General features: G+C 38.6%; 2 protein-coding genes and 1 non-coding gene across 4 annotated transcripts; all 3 read right to left on the bottom strand.

The window, feature by feature from the left end:
• Nucleotides 1–9,322: 9,322 nt before the first annotated feature.
• LOC112192959 (S-adenosylmethionine synthase 1) lies at nt 9,323–11,821 on the bottom strand. Of its 2 annotated transcripts, none has more exons than XM_024332909.2 (2): nt 11,667–11,821; nt 9,323–10,733 (listed from the first exon to the last, which is right to left on the bottom strand). In XM_024332909.2, exon 2 carries the CDS (start codon nt 10,720–10,722, stop codon nt 9,556–9,558), a length of 1,167 nt encoding a protein of 388 aa, XP_024188677.1. In that variant the 5' UTR covers nt 10,723–10,733; nt 11,667–11,821; the 3' UTR covers nt 9,323–9,555. The 2 variants fall into 2 exon arrangements, with proteins under 2 accessions (XP_024188677.1, XP_024188676.1); XM_024332908.2 differs by having other exon boundaries at nt 11,660–11,813.
• A 1,640-nt stretch (nt 11,822–13,461) lies between these two features.
• On the bottom strand, nt 13,462–13,534 carry TRNAF-GAA. The gene has a single exon. It is a non-coding gene; the product is annotated as a tRNA-Phe (tRNA).
• Nucleotides 13,535–13,870: 336 nt separating this feature from the next.
• On the bottom strand, nt 13,871–18,591 carry LOC112193663 (E3 ubiquitin-protein ligase ZNF598). Its single transcript, XM_024333886.2, has 8 exons — nt 18,376–18,591; nt 17,736–17,920; nt 17,014–17,316; nt 16,513–16,721; nt 16,383–16,431; nt 16,187–16,276; nt 15,990–16,052; nt 13,871–15,802 (listed from the first exon to the last, which is right to left on the bottom strand). The coding sequence occupies exons 2-8, from the start codon at nt 17,901–17,903 to the stop codon at nt 14,210–14,212; spliced, it is 2,475 nt and encodes an 824-aa protein (XP_024189654.1). The 5' UTR covers nt 17,904–17,920; nt 18,376–18,591; the 3' UTR covers nt 13,871–14,209.
• Nucleotides 18,592–22,571: the final 3,980 nt, after the last annotated feature.

Here is a 22,571-nt window from a genome sequence, read left to right as displayed (position 1 = left end):
CTCGGTTTTGGTTTTCACCAAAGCCTAATCAAAACTAAGAGCCTAGCGGTGGATATGCACAAATGAGTCAAAATTTGTAGGGGGTTTTGAATTGTGAATTAACTAAATTAACCGCAACCGAAAAGTAAACTAAACAACTAATTAACGAACTAGAAAATTAAATTTGGGTTTTCAAATTAATGGGAACATGAGAGTGTCGGGTGATTCACACTAACTATCTTGCAAATATCGGTGCCAATTTCACAAATGCATGCATTTCCTATATGTGTTAAGTCCCGTATCTAGTACCGGTCAAGGCTACTAAACCAATTATCCTTTCGGTGTATCGATTATGCCGGTTAGGGCCACAATCAACTCTCTAATTTGGGCATTACGCCGGTTAAGGCCGCAATATCCAAAATTAGAGGCCTAGAGACCCAAGCAAGCTTAGCTACAATTAAGCTAGCTAATGGTTACCACACTTAAATCCTAGATGCAACAAGACCAATAAGTTGTCAATTTATCAATCTATTCATCACAATTGCCCACAACATAATTTCAAAGGGTGACAAAGCCTAGAAACATGCTTCTAAGGACCAATACATTCGGATTTAAAGCATACACAATGAAAATTGCATTTATTAAAATTAAAGCATCAATATTTATACAAGATGAGTTAGGGCTTCACAACCCTAACTCCCAAAATTGAACTACTCACTATCCATAGTTAAATACATCATCAATAGCAAATAAAATTATGAAATAGATAATAAGGAAGAGATGGTAGAATTAGCTTGGTCACTTCTAGCTATGAGTTAGTATGAACCAAACAATTTCTTCACCTAACTACCTAAAATAGAGGTGTGGTACTCTTGATGATGATTCCCTTAAAGCCTTGAGTGAGTCTTTCAAAATTCCCAAAATAAAACTAAAGAAACTAAAGAAAATGAAAAGGGAGGAGGAGAGGATAGGAGAAGAGAATGAGAAAAGAGAGCAGCCCAAAGGGGCTGCCTCTGTTTTGTATATGCGGCAGCTATAGGTCTAGGGTTCTAAATATATATCGCTGCACATGTGTGAAGGTTGAAGGATAACTAAGGTGATGAGGGATGGACGGTTGGGATTGAGGAAGTAAAGGAATGGCTTGTGTGAGTGATTGGAATTGAAGAGGACAAATGCCACGTGTCACATGGTGAATGGAGGTGTCTTGCCTTCTCTTCTTCTTGATTGCTTCATAGCCCACGTGCTGCAGCCATAAACCAAACCACATACCATTTGCTTAATTAATTAAGGGGAAATTACTGGTCACTCCCTGTACTTTTAGGGCATCGACAGTTCAGTCCCTGCTATCCTAATTTCGACAAGTTACTCCTCAAACTTTCAAATCTCACACAATTTGGTCCAAAATGACTATTTTGCCCCTGACTTCCTCTTTTTATTTTTTATTTTTCTCTCCTCTCCCCTCCTTTCTTCTAAAATTCATAATTAATTCATACAAACTCCGATTTTTGTGTTCCATATGTGTACGAGATCGTATCGATGAGCTCTACAACTTTTATGAAGGAAGTTTTTCCAAATTTTGTATGTATTAACAGTCAATTTTCACGAACGTTATTTAGGGGGGGTCGTGAAAATTGACTTTTTATACATACAAAATTTGGAAAAACTTTCTTCATAAAAATTGTAGAGATCATCGATACGATCTCGTACATATATGGAACACAAATATCGGAGTTCATATGAATTAATTATGAATTTTAGAAGAAAGGAGATTTTCGAAACGAACGTTATTTAGGGGTGGTAGTGAAAATGACTTTTTATACATACAAAATTTGGAACAAATTTCTTCATAAAAGTTGTAGAGCTTGTTGATACAATCTTGTGCATATATGGAACGCAAAAATCAGAGTTTGTATGAATTAATTATGAATTTTAGAAGAAAGTGGATTTTCGAAACGAATGTTATTTGGAGCGGTCGTGAAAATTGACTTTTTATACATACAAAATTTGGAAAAACTTTCTTCATAAAAGTTGTGGAGCTCATCGATACGATCTCGTATATATATGGAACGTAAATATCGGAGTTCGTATGAATTAATTATGAATTTTAGAAGAAATGAGGGGAGAGGAGAGAAAAAAAAAAAACAAAAAGTGGAAGGGAGGGGCAAAATAGTCATTTTGGACCAAATTGTGTGAGATTTGAAAGTCTGAGGAGTAACTTGTCGAAATTAGGATAGTAGGGACTGAACTGTCGACACCCTAAAAGTACAGGGAGTAACCAGTAATTTCCCCATTAATTAATCATGAATGATTAATTAATTAAACAACCACTTTTTTTTTCTTTTTCTTTTCTCAATGCACTTTCGCATATATTTTTCGGAGACAATGAGATTCTAATTTTTTTAGCATCGATTACGGTTGACTTGGCGTTGACTATTTCGTCATTTTGTCGGAAACTCCAATTTACTCCAATTTTTGCACCAATTTCCGCACAATTCCGCTTATTCTACAAAATAAAATAAAAAATAGATTAATTACATATTAATTACACGCATATAAATGCATATAATCAGTACCTATCTTCTCTGGGTGGCACCATGTCCTCTTGTGGGGACATCAATCCTTGCAGTCATGTTTGCAGCAGGTATATGTGATCTCGTCACTTTTAGGGGATCAAGATGAGACATAGTGGGGACAGACCACGACAATTCCTGTCGTTCCTGTTGAACATTGACGTTCTAATCTCCCCCTAACGACCGGAAGACTGTCTCATCAAAGTGACAATTCGCAAATCCAGCGAAATAGAGATCACCTGTCAAGGGTTCTACATAGCGGACTTATAGTTGGAGACTCATGTCCAACAAATATATATATGCATTCGTTGCAATGACTCATGTTGATGCGCTGTGGCGACGCAATTGGCACACGAACAACACACTCAAATATGCATAAATACGAGATATTAAACTCGAACCCAGTCACTAGCTGTAAAGCAAATAAAAGTTGAGTGGCTGCTATGAGTCGTAGACGAATTAGCATAGCTGCATGCGTTATTGCATAACCCAAGCGGAAATATTAGTGCGCATTACCAATGTCCGGGCTACCATCGTAGTCGTTTAATGGTGGCTTTTCCGCGAGACCAATTGGGTGTGTACATGGGGATATGATACTTGATATCAATACCCAATGATATGCAATAGTCATCGAAAACTGTCGATGTAAACTCTCTAGCATTATCAAGTCAAATTGACTGAATGGGATGATCTGGGTAGTAAGCCCGTAGCCATATGTTATGTGCTAGGAGTGTAGTATAAGCAGCATTACGAGTGGATAATGGCACAACACGTGACCAGTGTGTTTGCGTATCAACCAACACCATAAAACATCTATATGGTCTGCAAGTTGGTTGATCAAATCCATAGAATTCCCTTAGAGTCTTTGTAAGAATGGAATTATTTCCTCAATCTCCTTTGCATAGGATGGTCTCAATCCTAAATAACAGGCTTTACAGAACGAAACATGGGCTTTATAATCAACCAATAAAGGTTTTGGTGAAGCCATAGTGTCACAATAGACTTGAGAAGTAGATAGAGGAGTTTATGGCGTCAATGCCATGTATTTGCCGCAGGGGGTAGGCGGTACTGGCCATGTATGGCCTATCTTTGCACAATCATGGCGCCATGAGGCGCATGTGCAGCTCCTCGAACCAATTCTTGGTTCTTACTTTTCTTCGTTCTGAAAATGGATGTTCGTGTAAAGTCTTTAATACACATATCATCATGTCAAAGCCTATATGTGTCAAAATCCCATAAGTCGTCTCTCATGACATAGTTGAATTCAATAACTCAAATAGTGGTTGCATACAACCTACTATAGCGACACATAAGTTTCTCTAATACTCATTTATGTTCGTAGTCATTAGAGGTGATGCAAAGGAACTCTGTCCATTCTCATAATTTGTTTCCACATGAAAACCATTGGCTCTTATAATAAAGTTCGAATTAAGGCATGTCCAAGACATTAAGTGAAAGAATTGACACTTTATTAATAGCCAATGATTACATCAAAGTTTCCAAAGTCTAATCCAAAATAAAATCAAAGTAAGACACATTGTAGTCACTCTATCTGTTTGGTAACTCCAATCAAATATGACTAGGAAAGTAGAGAGAGATGTTGGTGGAGCGAGGCTCTCTTAAGTACCAATAATCTCAATGACTTTCCTAGACATCACATTTTATTGGGTTCGCCACATAAGAAAGAGTTAATACAATTGTCATTTATTGACTAAGGCAAGTTGCCATTACAAAAGTTCTTGGAAAAATAAAAGGACTAATCTAATCAAAGTCTGTTGCATCCTTGTGCAATTCATCTTCAGCTTTGAAGTCCTCTATGGTGAGATTGACATCTCCACCATCTTCTTCTTCTTCTGCAAGGTACACTTCTTGCTCTCTCAGGTCCCTATATGCCCTGTAGCTTGCAGCTAGTTCCTCGCTTGCCTTGCATTGCTTGAACCAATGCTCAATTGATCCACATCGATGACACTCATCATTGCGGTTGCCTCCCTTTAATTGAGGTGCACGTTGTGCACATTGCGAGCTTTCCCTAGGAGGGTTGGTGCCACCACCACGACCCATTGAGCCACCATTACGGCTAGGGATACCACGACCCCCTCTCCCACGTGTGGCATTACCACCACGTGTATCCACACCAAACTTGCGGTTTCCTTCCTGGTTAGGGCGGTTATATGGGCCCATACGTCCCTCTTGTCCCCCATTCTTAGGGTACCGCTCCTTGAGCCATCTTTTGAGTGCATTATAATTCGCCTCATGAACGCTCTTAGTTCCAATGGGCCTTGAATTATAATTCCTCACGAGTATGTTATCATGTTTCTCAGCTACAGATATAATATTAATAAGCTGATGGAACCTCGTGATCCGTCCAGCATTGACTTCAGTACGGTATTGCTTTGATACCACAATGGCTGAAACAGGGAAGGTGGAGAGAGTTTTCTCAATTAGCTCTTGCTCTGTGACAGGTTGTCCACAGAATCTCAACATGGATTGCAAGCGAAGAGCCTCTGAATTATATTCAGCAACAGACTTGAAGTCAGCAAAGCGCAGATTGTTCCATTGAACCTTCAAGTCAGGGAGGAGGGAATCTTGGACATTGTCAAAGCGCTCTTCTAGCGCTACCCATAGCTCTCTTGCATCCTTGATCGACATATACTCCAATCTGAGTGGCTTGTCCATATGGCGTTGCATCAAGATAACTGCTTGAGCATGCTTTGTAGATGTTCGGTTGAACTCAATATCTGGGTTAGGTGCCTGGATTATGGGTAATATTCCCTTTGAAGTGAGATGGTTCTCAACATCGGTTACCCAACTGTGGTAATCCGAGCCTGTTGAGTTAAGCATGGGAAAGTCGAGTCTAGGTTCATTCGACATCCTGGAAATAAGAAGAAAAGATATATTAGTTTCGGAGCTAAACTTCCACGAAAACTAAAATAATAAGATTTCCGAGCTATGCTACTAAGAAATCAATTTCCAAGAATCTCTTTTGGATTAGACCAAACAATGATGTTTTAATATGGTCACAATTTGATGCTTACGGACGCTCTTAGTCCAAGCATTGTGAACGCTCTTAGTTCACACGAACACTCTTAGTTCACACGAACACTCTTAGTTCGTTTAATTATGAACACTCTTAGTTCATACGAACACTCTTAGTTCGTTAAGCGTGAATCCCCACAATTCCGCTTTGTTAAGTACTCAAAAATCATTTGGCAACATATATTCCAATATTATGCAGAAAATGAAAGGAATTTAAATACAAGAAAGCAGGAACTTTAATCATAAAAACTTACTTGATAATTTGAAGTTTTGCTTCACGATTCTTTATACACGCGCATGTTGATGCAGGCGTGTAGCTAAATTAGAATTGCTGTAATTTGGTTGGAAATTGGCAGTTGGTGGGCTGCCCTTCTCCCTTCCCTCTTTTTTTTTTTTTTTTTTTTTTCTGGCCGGCCGGGTCCCTCTCTTTTTCTTTCGGTTTCTTCTTCTTGCTTATTTCTTTCCTCTGTTCTTCTTCTGCGTTGATGCGCTAAAAGCAAGCGCATAATTTAACCCTGAAAATATCGTTAGTAGTATAAGCAAATAGGGATCGTTCTATTCCGGGGATTGAGGGTACACCTGTCATTGTCAAACAATTAAAAAATTAAAATTAAAACAAAGTATAATATTCACAAATATATTCACAACTATAAACATTATTTACGAAAAAAAGGGGGGATTCTGTTTTTGGATTATAGAATTGAAAATTAAAATAAATAAAATAAAGAAAATATAAAAACACATGTACAAGAATGAAACATAAGAAACAAAGATCAAAACCAATTCCATATGAATGAAATCCAATTACAATTCCTATAGTTGATTATCTAATGTCATGAGAAATAAGTTGACCATGTGAAACGTTAATAAGTAAACGATTTCCCATATTTTACTTTCCTTGAATAATTGATCTAAGTGAAAGCACCTAAATCAATCCTATTGAACATGCAATCATAGTCTAGAAAGCTAGCTAATCAAGAACACATTCAATGCATGAAGAACAAAGAAAGGATGTCAACCAAAGTGCACAACCTAGTATGAAAAAGTTCATCTATTTGCAATCCTCCTTAATTGATTTCGACTTTTGTCCAAAGCCTTTACTACTTATGAAATAGGTTCACAAAACTATTAGGTGAATTGTTTACCTAATTCTAGCACCAATTACATGCATATATCCCAAGTTGGCCACCAAAAAACACATACATATAAAAGTTTTCTATAAACCAAAATCAATTAAGCAATCTCACATAAGCAACATAGAAATCAACACAAAGAAATTACAACTTTATTTCAAAACATATAAACGGGCTTTAAACTTTGTCCTTAACATTATTTGTTAACTAGAATTCATAGTCTTACAAAATCAAACAAAGAAAACAAGAGAAAGGATATAATACACCTTGAAAGATGAATGATAAAGCCTTGAGACGAAGAACTTGAAGATCCTTGAAAGCAAGCAATCTTCTAGGGACGACACAAGGGTGGATGGCGGTTAGGAAATTGATGTATTGCATGGCTTCTCTTTCTCTTGGCTTGAAAATGAAGAACAAGAAAACTAGAGAATGAAAAAGAAATATGGAGAGGAAATGGAGAGATAAAGAAGATGAAATGGATGAAGGAATGTGTGTTATGGATTCAGAAATTGGTGATTGAGAGTGAGAGGAGAATGTGTTTAAATAGGGAAGAAAAAGAAGAGTGAAATGATGAGATGAAGAAAAATAATGAAAGTGGAGTATGAGAGTGGTTTGTAAAATATGTAAAAGATGAGGTAATGATGAAAGCAAAGCATGAAGGTGAAGAAATGTGGAAGTGATGATGATCTTTTAGAGTAGAAAAATGTATCCAAGGAAAAAGAAATGCTTTCTTCATGTGGGTAGGAAACATGAACATGTGGTGTTGAGCTGTTTTCAGGTCAGTTTCTGTCCCTTTATTCCTTCAATTATTTCTCCATCAAAACTTCATATTGGGCCTCCGATTTCTTCATATCAAATGTTCCTCTATGAGTGTAGATCATCCTGATAAATTTTCAGAGCTTCAATCCATGTGGTTGGGCCAGAAATTCTGCTGGACTCCTCACAGGTCTAGTTTTCCAGTTTTGCTTCTGCAGAAAATTGGACTAATTGTTTGAAGGCCTTCCACTTCTATCTGGATCTTGCACTCTTCATATGAAATGTTCCTTTGGGTGTCTAGAATGGATCTGAAAGGTTTCAGCTCATTTGAAGTTCATTTGGTCAGGCGGCCGCTCCTTCTTCTTTGCTTGGCTTCTCCTAGCCGGAGTAGGAATATGTGCAAAATTGATCTTTTAGTACATTTCCATTTTTCTCCATCATTTCCTAGGTAATTATGGACCTAACGCTCATTTCACCTTCATCTACTCCAATGTACCTAAAAATAGAAATTGAATTAAAAATCGATTCAGTTAAGGAATTAACTAAGTAAAATGTGAGGAATTAACTAAGTAAAATGTGAGGAATTAACTATTAAAATATCACATTAAAATGCTCCTATCATGCGTCTTCTTCTTCTGGTCTGCAGCAATGGGAGGTCTGCAGATGCGGTCCCGGGGCGCTGGAGACGGGGGGGGGGGGGGGGGGGGGGGGCGGAGGTGTAGGCTGTTGGAGTGGGCTGCTGCAGGCAGGTCGAGCTCGGGTCGGATGTGCAGGGGCGTGGCTGGAGCTGTGTGCAGCGCGGGTTATGCTGAGGGAGGCTAATCGGAGGCCTGGGCTTCTGCTGCTGCAGATCACAGCCTGGTGCGGTGCGGTGGCTGTAGGCTTGCTGGTAAGTGTGAGGGGCGCTGGGGAGGAGGCCGGCCGGTGAGGCTGAGGTTGAGGTTCAGCCTCTCCCTTTTTTTTTTGTTTTGGGTTGGCGGCAGAGAGAAATTTTTTTTCTTTTTCTGAAGCTAGGGTTAGAACTCGTGCTGAGAACGTGTTGTAGGAGAATAGAATTGTGTTTATTATTGATAATAGGAGCCCTTTATATAGGGAGTTTACAGAGTACACAAAAGGTAACAGAATCGGAATACAATTAGTATACCTAGGGTACTTTCCTATTACAACTCTAAACTCTAGTTTGTAGAGGCACACATTATGTCGATATCCTTCAACAATCTATAAATGAAGGCAGCACCAACTAGCTTGTGAAATTTCAAAAGTCTTTTTCAAACTTTTCCCTTGTACAGCTAGACTTTACATAAGCATACTATTAGCAAACACATTAGAGTGCACAAACGAGTGAAACGACCCAGCAAAGTCTTAACATGCTCCTTCCAATTTTCATTTTTTTCGCTTGTAGAGGAAACTGAAACTCCTCTTTATTACCAAATCCGTCGCAAAGCATAGATCTACTACCCTTTCAGAACTTCACAAGAAGTAAGGATTTCAAATGGATCCTCTTGTCCATTAGTTTCTTCTGCAATTCTAATTTTCCCTCTTAAAATTGCATCTAGTTAACTACAAATTCCTCTCACTATATGGATAAAAATAGCCCTACTTAGTAGCTTCAATGCCCCTTCTTGTACATAGAGATGAAGTCATGAAACAGGCTTTAACTTGATGCCGAAAAGGATAATTTTTGTATCAGTTCTACTCCAACAATGGGGTTGGTGTTTGTTTTAAAACAGCTTTTGTTATCATACTTTCAGAGTTTCAGAGTTCCCCAAACAACTGTATTAGTACATTGATGTTGATTTTGATGTTGCCTTGCAGCTGATCCTTTCCAGCTTTTGCACAGAAATTTAATACAGAGATCAAGAGAGATATTTTCTACATGTTTGATTCACCAAACTCAAAACTCCACAATCTTCTTCAATATGATTCAACATGCCAAATAAAGCTATTTGATAAAATAAAGCAAAAGAAACACAAATGCACACAATCACAAAACAAGCAATAGCAAGCCTCTTCTTGATTTGGATGAAGCAAATCAATGATCAGCTGCTGTAAAGCAGAGAGAGAAGCGCATCCATTACCCTTTACGCCTTTTCCCACTTCAAGGACTTCACCACTTCCCACGAAAAGTCAGGGTCATCTCTACCAAAGTGTCCATAAGCAGCCGTTTTCAAATACCTTCCTCTCTTGAGATCCAAGTTAATGGCAATCATTCCAGGCCTAAAATCAAAGGCCTCCTTAACTAACTTCAGAATCTCCTTGTCCGGAATCTTTCCAGTCCCATAAGTGTCAACAAACACCGATAGTGGCTCAGGGACACCAATTGCATATGAGACCTGCACTATGCACCTTCTAGCAAGTCCATTGGCTACAATGCTCTTAGCAGCCTGCCTAACAATGTAGGCACCACTCCTGTCTACCTTGGTAGGGTCCTTGCCGGAGAAGGCACCACCGCCATGTGCTCCCCAACCACCATAGGTATCAATGATGATCTTTCGGCCAGTTAGACCTGCATCACCATGCGGTCCACCAATCACAAATCGACCTGAAGGGTTGAGATGGAAGATAGTCTTCTCATCTAGGTACTTCTCAGGAACAACTGGCTTAATGACATGTTTCTTGAGGTCAGCTGCAATTTCATCATTGGTTACAGTCTCATCATGCTGGGTAGAAATGAGAACAGTGTGGACACGGATTGGAACCATAGCACCATGGTCATTGTAGTACTCAACAGTGACTTGAGTCTTGCCATCAGGTCTCAGCCAAGGGCAGGTGCCATTCTTTCGAACATCAGTGAGACGAGCACCAAGCTTGGTAGCAAGAACATGGCTTAGAGGCATAAGCTCAGGGGTCTCATCAGTAGCATAACCAAACATGTGACCCTGGTCTCCTGCACCAATCTCCTCAGGCCTCTTGGTGAGGTGGCCATGCACACCCTGAGCTATATCAGGGCTTTGTTGCTCAATGTTCACGAGGACCTTGCAGTTATCAGCATCAAGGCCTACATCACCCGAAACAAATCCAATGCTGCGGCAGGTGTTGCGCACTATCTTCTCATAGTCCACTTCGGCTTTAGTTGTGATCTCTCCGAAGACCATGACCATGTTGGTCTTGGTGCAGGTCTCACAGGCAACTTTGCTGTCAGGATCTTGTTCAAGGCAGGCATCAAGCACTGCATCAGAAATCTGATCACAGAGTTTATCGGGGTGTCCCTCATTCACAGACTCGGAGGTGAAGAGGAAGGTGTCCATTTTCTTAGAAGCTGCAAAAGGACCAAAATAAGAATGAATAAAAACCTCAGATTTTTAAGTAACTAGTAGCTAAGCAACATATTGGAATCTAACTCTAAATGACCAAGCAATATTAGAAGTGTTGGAATAAGACATCAAGTCCATGCGTAAGATTGCTTTGCTTGGAGCATCAAAACATGGTATTTTTCACAATTTCCAAAAGTAATTATACTAAAGGAAAGGGAATCAGGCAACCTAGCTTCTACCACACACCCAATATTAAAGGAAAAATCGGATCAAATCTACCAGAAGGAGAATCAACCTTGTTAACCTTAATTTCGAAATGGCCTAAATTCTTGACTCAGATTTTGAGAACATATATGAAAGTAACACTCTTCACTGTAACATCACTGTAAGCAAGTAAAACATGCATTTTGGTGCGAAACTAAGAAATCCAATGAACACTATATAGACCACAAGACTTTGAGGCAAAGAAACAATAGCCAGAAGTCAGACAATTAAGCCCAGAGTTGGGTGCCAAAGACATGAACTTAGATCTATTCAATGTCCTCCTTACTAACAAAAACAAAACAAAAATCAAAATCTGACTGAAAATTATACATAAAGAATTACCAATTAGGCCTAATTGTTCATTTCCACTTAAACATCGGGGAACAAAACAGTCGATTCAAAACTAATTGTGAGGCAATTAAAACCAACAAACAACTCAAGAAACAAAGAACACGTTTACAATCAAAAGACTAATTGAACTTCATATGAAAGACCCCCTAAGGACAGTTCAGTTATACAAAAACCCAAAGAATCCGAAACGAGCCCAGAAGCAAAGAAAAATCTCAAAGCTGTGTACAACACCAAGTAAATTGTAGCAGTTAGCTAAAAAGAGAAACAAGAAAGCAAAAGGCCTTAGCATGAAATATGATGTGTAAATGGTACTCACTGCTTACTTGCTAAGTAAGAATCCTGTGCTGCCTATATAATCTGGGTGCCCAAAGCTGGAATATTTGGCTCTCTCACACTGAGACTCTGGCTCAGGGCTTTGTATTTATAGAGGGAACTTCAAAAAGGTTATGCTGTACGTGTTTCATGAAGTTTATGGCCATTGGATGAGATGGACTGACGACTTGGACTGGAGGGAGTCGGTGGGGGGTAAAAGCGACTGACGACCCTCCGATTTAGTTTTGAGGTTTTGTCCATGGAGGTTTGTATTAATTTGCAGCCACTTTTTTGTCTACGTACCCACTTGAGATTCCATTATATTCGTTGATAAAAAAACTTGAGATTCTATATCCAAAAAAAAAAAACTTGAGATTCCATTTCCCCTATTTTTACTTTTTCAAGCCACTAGGCACTAGCTATGTTTTAGTATCGAACCCAGTACTTATTTTAGGGATACATCTCGAAATCTCGAATATTTGCTTCCAAAATTAGGGAAACAAAAAGCACCATGAACTATTGTAGAGGTTTTTTCGACTTGGTTCAAATCTCGGTTTCATCTCAATCTACCAGTTACTACATTTTATCGACTCATTTACGGGTTGGGGCTGGGGCAAAGCAAGATCATGAGCGGATTTTAAAGACATTATATTCAACATTATACTCACCAATGATCTAAGTACCATTTTTTGTTATTCATCTTCTTCTCTTATTTTCTTCTCAACAGTGATTGGAATATGACCCGCAAAACAAGATGTTTATTAAAATGACTTGAAAGAATCTAAAATTTATTCGCCGTGAAGATTGTCAATTTCCCCACATATCAATCCACACCAACTTGGGGTTTGGAGTTGGTGGTTGGTGAAGTATTCTATGGCTACCAACTCCATTATGTGGGTTTGATGAGCTCAATAGTCACACATGATCATGATGATTCATAAAATTCGCATTAACTCTCTATTTGCCTTGGCACTCCATGCATTATGCAAATCTGTAAATTGATAGTCTAAACTCTAAAGTCGTACTCGCACCAGCCAAAAACTTGCCTTAAATTTGATCATTAGATGAAAGATAACTGTCACCATGATAATATAATCCTACTTAAAAGCTACGTACTTTGCTTCCAATCTCTTTTAGGTGGTAATGGGGGTTTTATATAAGAAGTTTAACTCATGCAAACACATTGTAATTGTGGTCTGATCGACGTACCTTAGATGCGTAAGAATCACTAAAACAAATCTACTAACAAAGGGTGCATCTCAATCATATATAATTAAGTCCTGGTAATGGTTAGGCCTAGTTAGGGCTCATAATTCATCAGAGTATTGCAGTCCACGTTGTTTGCACATCATGCTAATTGCAACTGGTCTCCACCTAACCTCTTTTGAATTTACTCTATGGAAAAAGAAAGGTATAAATGTATAATGTTAAGTTGTTGGATTATGGTTGGTCTAATTTGAGTTGATTAAGAGAAAATATATTATATATGTATAACTTGTTGTTGAATCCTGCCATGATGTCACAGAACAGTCCTATATATGTCACAAAGCATTATAATTTATAAGAAAAGTTAAGCATTCTTTTTAACTTGTTATTATAGGAAAAGTTGAGCATTCTTTTTAACTTGTTCATGAATTTATTTGGCCATGTTTCATAATGTTTAGACTCTGAACTCTAAAGTAAAGCTTATATAAAATACTCACTTTTGCCAAGGAAAAGAGGAAAAAAAAACAAAAGACAAAAAAAAAAAAAAAAAAGCAAAAAATGAACAAAAAACTCCAAAATAAATAAAAAAAATTATACCTATGCGGTGAAGGTGGATCGAACACCTGACCTTCAGATCTTCAGTCTGACGCTCTCCCAACTGAGCTATCCCCGCACGTTTGTTTAGTAAGCACACATATATTTATTTATCTCATATAAATCCCAAACCATCCATGCAAAACAACAGAATTTGACTGTTGCGCAAAAGACCAAGGACCAGCCTCACCGGGGCTAGCTCACTCCCAGAGATCAGATTATTTCTCTCTCCGTGTCTGCATCCATCCGGGAATGTCGCTGTCCATTTCTTCTACTATAGATTTCTTCCATTTAGGATGACTGAGGCATTCTGCCAAAGAATAACCAACATAATAATCCACTTTTCCTAACAAGCAGCCCCAATGCCCCAAAAATACTAGACAATGAATCACTAGTACAATCCACAAACATACCATTTAGATATTCGAACCTTGGAAGTACTATGAAAGCTGTTTATGGAATCACATTTCTGGAAAACGTTTTTCGTTGACTTTCCTAAGTCCTGTAGTTCCTGGTAGATTACAAGCTTTACATAAGAAAACATCAGAAACCAAATCTTGCTCTTCCAATTTGGGAGAGAGATTGTCTAAACTCTAAAGATACTCGTTCAATTGTCTAGCTACTGCAAGTTGTTTTGGTACTACTGCAGAAAACATACAGACCATGTATCACACAGACATAAAAACATTCACACAAAAGAAATGGTCCATCTGGTGCCAACCCTCTTAATACTACTGGCCGTTCTGCACTCAGATCAGACAACTCCTCGTTTTGGAGGGTTTCTCATGGTCAATTTCACAAGTCTATGGCCACCTCCATTTTGCCAAACACCACGAACTGGCAACCCTTCGGGGGGATCCTTGTCTGTATCTGTTTTTTCTTCAATCAGGTCAGGACCGGTTTCAGCATCACCAAGTTCTGCAAGTGCTACAGCATCATCACCAAGACGGTTTCTAAGAAACTTGGGAACCTTCTTTTGTTGCTTATTAGCTCCTTTCCCCAAATTTTTCTTTGAGCTGCCACCAGCTGACTGAGAACCATTCTGACCCATCGGCATATGATTCCCAGAATCCAGGTTGATCTGTTCATCCTCAACTGATATCTTTGACTTTCCTTTGCTGCAGCAATGATCATTCTTCAATACGACCGCTGCATCTTCGGCAGAAGGTTTACAATTCAACTTCAAAGCATCTTTTGAACTACTGATCCCATTATCTACACATTTTTCCTTGCCTTTCTTGGAACTGCTCTTTGACTTGCCACCACCAATACTCAAATTGATTCCATGAGAACGACTGCTCTTCATATTGAAATTGTAAGTCTCAACAAGCTCTCTTCGCTTCTCAGCATCAGGACACAGTTGAGCTAGCTCAAGAACCAAGTGTGACAGGCCAAACTGGTCCACACAGGCCAGATATTCCCCGGTGTTGATTAGATCCTTGCGGTACTTTCCAGATATTTCTTTAAATGCGGTGAATTTGCTCTCATCAAATTCTAAAGCATCACGGATTTTTTCTACAAGGGACTTGTTGGCAGTCTGAACATCTCCGACCTTGGGCATTATTGTCTGACTATTTGCAGGTTCTCTATTAGTTTGAGTAGCAGATACAGTAGGAAAATCAGAGTCTATAGATCCTCTCTCAACAAGGCTTGGAGCTGAAGTAGAGTGGCCAACCTTACTAGTGCTAGGTGACTTCCCTGTGCTAAGAAAATTGGATGATACAAAACCATTAGCTGCAGCTTGTCTCACTGGACCAGAGCTTGCATATCCAGAAGGCATAGTCCTATTAATAGTTGCAGTATTACTCTGGGAAAATACAGAAGAACTAGATGATGATAACTGGTGAGAACTACTGGCAGATGATTTAGGTTGGCGCCTGGCTGTTGGCCAAGCTGAAGAAGAATTAAGGACATTTACGGTATTAAGGCGACGAACTCGAGATGCCATTGTGCTACCATCCATCCGTTCGGAACCATTTCTAAACTTCTGTCGCCTGCTACTTTGAGCCAGAGGAAGTGGAGGGAAGGCTGATTCTTCTGCTAGTACATTACGAGAGTTTTCTCTTGATGCATTAGAGCATCTTACAGATGACTCAGTTTCTGTAGTAGCTAATGACTCAAAACGGCCAGCAATAATCACAGAGTCACTTGCTCTTCGACGATCAAAAACTGCTTGGACACTAGAGGATGTATTACGAAACCTTTCTGCATTGGCTGTATCAACACTAGCTTGAACAGTCAGGAAAAGTCGATTATCTTCAGCATCAACATCAGAAACATGTCCTCCACTATGGGGTCCATGATGATCTTCCTCATTACTTCTCCTACACCGGAAGCTTATTGGTATCTGTTTTAGACCAAAAAAAAAAAAACACATGATTACATTGGCATCTTAAACATGAATGGAACTTTGAGGATGCAAGTTGATGCAGAACATGGCTACAAAATACCTAAAATGTAGTAGACAAGAAAAAGCAGGAAAAAGTGAAAAAGAACCTCTCAGCTAAAATTGAAATAAGTTATATCTTACAAACCTGAAGAGCAGCATTACGCCGGGAGCGAGACATGTTCCCTCCATGTTCTTTGGCATTATGCCTCTGCAGATATAAACCGAAGTCAGAGCAACCTTAATACAACAAGTAAAAACACAATTCTGTTTACATCATGTATTAAAAGTCCCAAATTAACAGCGGAAAAGAAGGCAAGCAAAGACCAAGTTCTAAAATGTCACCTTCATTTCAGATTCAGTTGCAAAAACAACAAATTTTTTTGTTAGGCAGGCATCATCCTTGCATAAGAAGTGCGCTTGTTGAAAATGAATCTGTAAATTAGACTTTATGTCAGCTACTGAGCAAATCTAGAGTATAAAAGTGTACTTGCAACAAGTTATTATAGTATTCATAAGGAGTTATAAATGTAAAACTGGCCTCCAAGTTGTCATAGTTACTGTAGTATTCATACTGTCCTGGACGCTGCCTACATCACAGAACAAAAAAAGTGTCAGTTTGATAAAGGTTTAAAATAAACACTTACCTTCTCATAAACAAAGCAGCTTACCTTTGGCATATATGACAAGTAAAATGCTCGGTAGACATATGCATGTACAGCTCATTATCTCCATAAAATGGATTCTTGCAAAACTCACACATAGGGTGTCCATTAAACCCACCTCTTTCACTCTCACTGCCATCTACCTCTGAATCACCTGTCTCTGTATGCCGATCCAATTGTGCTTTAGTATATAACTTTTGCTCACAGATAAATATCTGTATTACAACTTAATGTCAGAGACAACAGGGTGAACAGGGTGCAAATAAATAAAAGAAGAATTTTGGCACGTTATCAAACTAAGTATAAACCATCTAAAACAAGATAGACATATGACAACATTATGATGATATCTCATGTCTAAAGCAATATGACATGTTAAATGATAATGATCAGCAGCAGAAATGCATAACCTCAAAGCCACAGTATTTCTCCAAAGATCTATTTGGAGTACCACATTATGCGATGAAAAAACATGTATCATGCAAAGTTTGATCCAATATATCTCACCTTCCTTCCCTCCAAGCATAGACTGCACATAAACAGCCTATGCCGATGAAACAAATGACTTTTCAGCTGCTCAACATTTTTAAATTCCCCTTTTTTCTTCAACCCCTCACTCCTTTGTTCATTAATCTTATTACAAAGACTACAGGATAGCCTGCACATGGTCTTTATCATCTTGTAGTGATCAACATCATCAAAAAAGGCTTGTGTTCCTTCATGGTACCAGTATGGTCCAAGTTGACCCTCCATTAGAGGAGTTGGCAAAACAGAAAAATCATTTATCATCCTTGTATAGTCGCCTAACGCCTGGAGACATAAAACAGGAAGAGAGAAATTTTGTAAGAGCAAAAAACACATCCCAATTATGTAGATTAGATGTAAAATAGAAGAACAGTACTCAACTGTCGATCTAGCAGTAACTTCACATCATTAATAATCATCTATTCTTTATTCCTTAGATGCACACTATAAGAACACTAGAATAGTACTTATCTTCTTCGGTATCTCCACTACCAAATAATGGAGACAGATGTTAATCATGGAATATAGTTATACTTGTACTATAGGAAACTGGTTATGAATTGATTGGATCCAACAAGATAGTACATTATAACCCTGGAAAGTACATTACTACATTAAACTTGTTTGGCATTGTAATTCTACATTTCTACCAGACCAATAACCATAATGTGCACTTTACTACGTAAGCAGTGATGATGTCTGACCTTGGTGACAAAGATGATCTTAGATTCACTCTTGCAGAGGCAGCAATGGGAATCTCCACAGATGAAACGGAGGCGAATGGTGCAGGTGGAGCAGACCTCTCGATGGCCACAGGGACCATATGCGACCCATTGAAGTGTCTCCGCACAGACAGCACAGCTATCGTCCATTGTTTTTCTTCTCTTTTCTGCCAAATAGTATGCATCATCGGTTTCAATAGTGTTACAACAATAACCCACACAGTAAAAAGCAACAACCTTTAACATCTAACTATGCTCTCTAAAGCTTAACCGAAACACATTTTAGAACCGAAAATCCTTCACAATTATCCATTTCCTCCTAAGCTTATGCATTTGATTGTAAATGAGCTAAAACCCAAACTAATTAAAAACACATTGTTGAAACCTCTTTCACAAAACAGCAATGCATTTGTCAACAAACAGAGCAAGCCAAAACAAAGCCCACTAATCCCAAATCCCTAATCAAGAATTCAAGATCATTTCACAAAACAACCAAAAGCCACATTTCCATTTCAAGCAAAACCCAGAAAAATTCCAACTCTTTCAAACATACCCAGATCACAAACATCACAAAAATCCAAACTTTCCAAGTAATTCATATAGATTGATACAGAAAACCAACCTCTGTTGACTCTTTGTGAACAGACCAAAGGATTTGTGAGAGGTAAATTGGAATCACTATTCACTTTACCCACCAAAAATCAAAGAAGAATTCGTATTTAAGGCGCGTGGAGCTTCCGTTTTTCTCAGTAAACAAAGAGATCCATGTGATTAAACCCAGGGCTTTCTCTGGACTCTCTCTCCGATACAAATTCTGGGGTGGAATCAAAGGCCAGACTACTTTAAATGACGTCGTATAGGGTTTTCTTCGAGACGAAACGGCGTCGTTGGGGCGTGGGACGTTTGGTATTTAAATTCCTTTTATGCGCCTTATTAAAACGGAAATTTGGTTTTCCCTCTGAAACGGATTTTTTTCCTTGCTTAGTCTTTTTCTTTTTTTGGACCAAATTTTTTTCATTGTCTATGATTATTTCATTTCATAAAATTTGGAAAGGGCTGAATAAGTTACTCTTTTCTCAAGATCAAAAGAGAATATATATCTCCACAACTTTCTATTTTGCCCTTATTTATTATGCTTAATTGATACCTGCCATAGTGCCACCATTCAGCAATAGCCCTATAAGTTATTGTAAAAAAAATTGTGACATCGATGATGACGAATACGAATGATGATCTTATTACGTGTCGTCTTGAGATTTCACAACCATATTTCAACTAGAAAAAGGTTAGTCACCACTATTATGTCGTCGATGTTAATATGAGTCATCGTTCCATATTAGGAATAGGCTATAAGGGAATATATTGTTGTAACTACTTACTTTGTATATGTTGTGTAGTACAGTAGTACACAATAGTTGTAGTACGATTGTAGTCTGTTTATATACACCACAAAATGGGTGTAATAATATATCAGAAAATTCATTCTCTCAATAGTGTCTTATTTGACTTGGTATCAGAGCAAAGATCCGAAAAGGACTTTGTCTCTTTGTTTTTCTTCTTTAGTCTTCTCTCAATACGAGGAAGACAGTTGGCTTAGAACCCTTTTGGGTTAGACAACATCGTTCTCCACTGTTGGCAGATGTCATTATCTTTTTCCTCGGTCAACTTCATCATCTCACAGTCAGTTCGATCGGCTTCGTCTCCAACCCAAGACTGTCGTGGCTCCTCTTGCCCAGTCAGCCTCGTCTTCAGCCCAAGATAGCCGTCGCCTCTCTAGTTCAGACCGGCCTCGTTGTCCAGCTGCCTTCATCTGCCTCCGACACCAGAGAAGAGATCAATCTCTTCAGTTCGTCGCCCAATCTGCTATTTGCCCAGACTCGACCCAGTTCCCGTCTGGCCACCTGATCCATCCCCGGCTATGCTCCAGTCCACTATCTTGCCCAGACTCGCTCACCAAACTCCCTCAGACTCGCCCTCCTAGTTTCGCTTTCTGTTGCATCTTCAACTCGATCCGCCCAGTCAACTCGCCTCACTCGGTCAACTCGGTCAGCCTCACCCAGTCAACTCAGTTACCCATTCAGCTTAGTCAAACAGGTTCCCAAAAGAAAGAAAAAACGGTTACTATTTGTTTTGAGAGACATCTGTTATTCTTATTTCCGCTGGGTACTTTGGGATTTGTGTGTTTTTCTATTGTATTATTGCAATGGGTGGTGATGACAGTGAAGGTCAGAGTTCTAAGACCAATGAGGTCCAGAGGGTTGAAGTCTCTGTCAAGAGCTTAGAATGTGGTTCTTTTGGGGAAACCAAACTCACTGGTACCAATTTCCGAACATGGAAGAAGATTATATCTGTTTATCTCCGTGGGATACACAAAATGGGGCATGTGACTGGAACAATCAAGGCTCCTAGTGAAGATGATAAGGAGGCCTATGCTAAGTGGGACGATGATGATGGGTTTGTAATGTCGATTCTATTTCGAGCCAGGACTGATGATGTGCTACAGATGGTGGAGGAATATGAAACTGCTGAGGCGATATGGAAGACATTGGGAGATCTCTATACAAATGAGTTTGATTTTATACAGGTTCATGAATTGCTGTGCAAAGCTGCAGGAATGCAATAGAATGAGCAACCAGTGTCAGTGTTTTTTACCAAGCTGAAGAATGTATGGGCTGAAATTGATTAGAAGCGTCCTTGCAAGATCAAGAACCAGGAGGATATTGCATGGTACCAGAAAGAAAAGGAACTTGAGCTGGTTCATGCATTCTTGCGAGGACTTGATGCCAAACATAACAGTGCCAAAGGAGAATTGCTTAGCACTACAACAAAATTGCTTATTTATAGCACTTGATAATAGCGTTTTTTAAGCAAGTGCTATAGATTGTATGTAGCTTATTTTTTGATAGCATTTGTAAATTTTTAAACGCTATTAAAAATTTGAGCGGGAGTAGTAAGCGCGCGGGTAATGAAAAACATAAGCGGGCTTAATTTTAGGTAAGTGACACTTTATATGAAAAGCAATAATTAAAACCCCAAAAACCTGGTCGCCGCTCTCTCTTGGTCGCTCTTAGTCGCCGCGAGGTTCTCTCTTGGTCGCTCTTCGTCGCCGCTCTCTCTCGCTGTTCTCTCAGGTTCTCTCAGACCAACTCTCTCTGTTCTCTGAGGTTCTCTCTTGGTCGCCGCTCTCTCTCTCTCTGTTCTCTCTCGGTGGTGCGTTTTCTCTTCTGGGTCGTCTTTCATCTTTTCTGGGTTTGGTTTATTTTTCTCTAATTTTGAGTTTTCTGATTTGGGTTTTGAAGTTGTTGGGTGTAATAAGTTGAAAGATACATAATGGATTTCGCTGCAAGATCCCTACGTTTGTGTTGAATATGCTAACTCCAAGCACAGAACAAGAAACCGCTCTTTCTCTCTTCTCTCTCGGTGGCCGCTGTCTCTCTTCATCCCAACCGCTCTCTCTCTCTCTCTTCTTCTCTCTTCGTTTCTTCATAAGGTATGAAACAATGAAAGGAACTCATCAATCTTCTCTCTTCTCTCTCTTCTTCTCTCTTCGTTTCTTCGATTTCGATCTCTTCAATTTGAAAGTTTCTTTTGAGTTTAATTTTGGAATGATATCTGGGTATTGGTTTAATTTTTTGTTTTTCTATTTTCTCAAACCAGGAAAGCTTTGCAAAGGATTAAATTTCACTTTGAAGGTAACGGTTTAAACATATACTTGATTCTATTTTCTGCAAATTTAGCAAACCAGGGAAGACATTGTTTTTAAGTTCTATTCTTACTTGTTGCTTACATTGCCGACAAACCAATATATTTCAATCTCTTGTTGCTTGTCACCTTTCTCTGACAGACCATTGATTTTTTTTTTTTTGGGTAATTGCAAGTTTGTATTTTTTATTTGGTTCTTCAATCTATTTTCTTTACTCTTGATTGTGTCTGAAAGATTCAATTTGGCTTGTTTCAGCTTAAGATTCAATTAGCCTTGGGCATGTACTGTTGTTTGTTGGGCTACTATTTTCCGTCACTAATCTGCATTTGTTCAGGTTAAGAATGATAAATTGATGGTTACAGTAATATAATTTATGGTAGTTTGTGTTAATTTATATGATAAGAGCCTAAGTATTTGGTTGTTGAGAATTATGATGAAAGGAAGAGTGAAAAAGAAAGTGAAATTTTTGGGGTGGTGTTGCTTTGGGTGTTGAAATTCTCTGACATCTAGTAGTTTTATAATTTAAGACTGGAAGGTGGTAAACTATTTGTAATTGTGAATTCACTTTTCCTAATATTGCGTCATTGATTCTGCCATGTTTTTGGTCTTATGTGGTTTGTTTTCATTTGAAGGATTAATGTCTTATATAACAAATAGACCAGCATTTTAAATCATGGTGAACAATGTTCTGTTATGAGAAATGATCACTCTTTGATCAGGATCTTCATTTTACTCACTATGATTTTGATGCAGTTTTTTTCTGTAAGTTTTGCTTTTGATTGTTTTCTTAGCTTTAGGCACTGTGTCCGGTCGTATTTTCTTGAACTGCTGCAATTGCTTTTGGATTTCTTATTGTCCTTGTGTTCTTTATATTGTGTTTTGTAAGATCCTATATTGGCTTGCTTGAGGTTTGCACTTCACATATTTCATATCAGAAGTAATTGTAATCTATTGTAAGCATAAGCACATTAACGTTGTATGTGCTAAATTGCGACCGAAGTACTGAAGAGTAGTTTATTTAGAATGCACACTGGTTAAAGCTAACTTGTTAGGTCTTTATTCTGTTTTAGTTTCCAGTAAAATTAGAATCATCTTGGCATTGACTCTGATGTTAG

Source organism: Rosa chinensis, chromosome 3 (assembly GCF_002994745.2).
Source record: "Rosa chinensis cultivar Old Blush chromosome 3, RchiOBHm-V2, whole genome shotgun sequence".
NCBI lineage: Eukaryota > Viridiplantae > Streptophyta > Magnoliopsida > Rosales > Rosaceae > Rosa > Rosa chinensis.
Note: the sequence above shows the minus strand (reverse complement) of the source record. Positions and strands in the feature narration are given on the sequence as shown.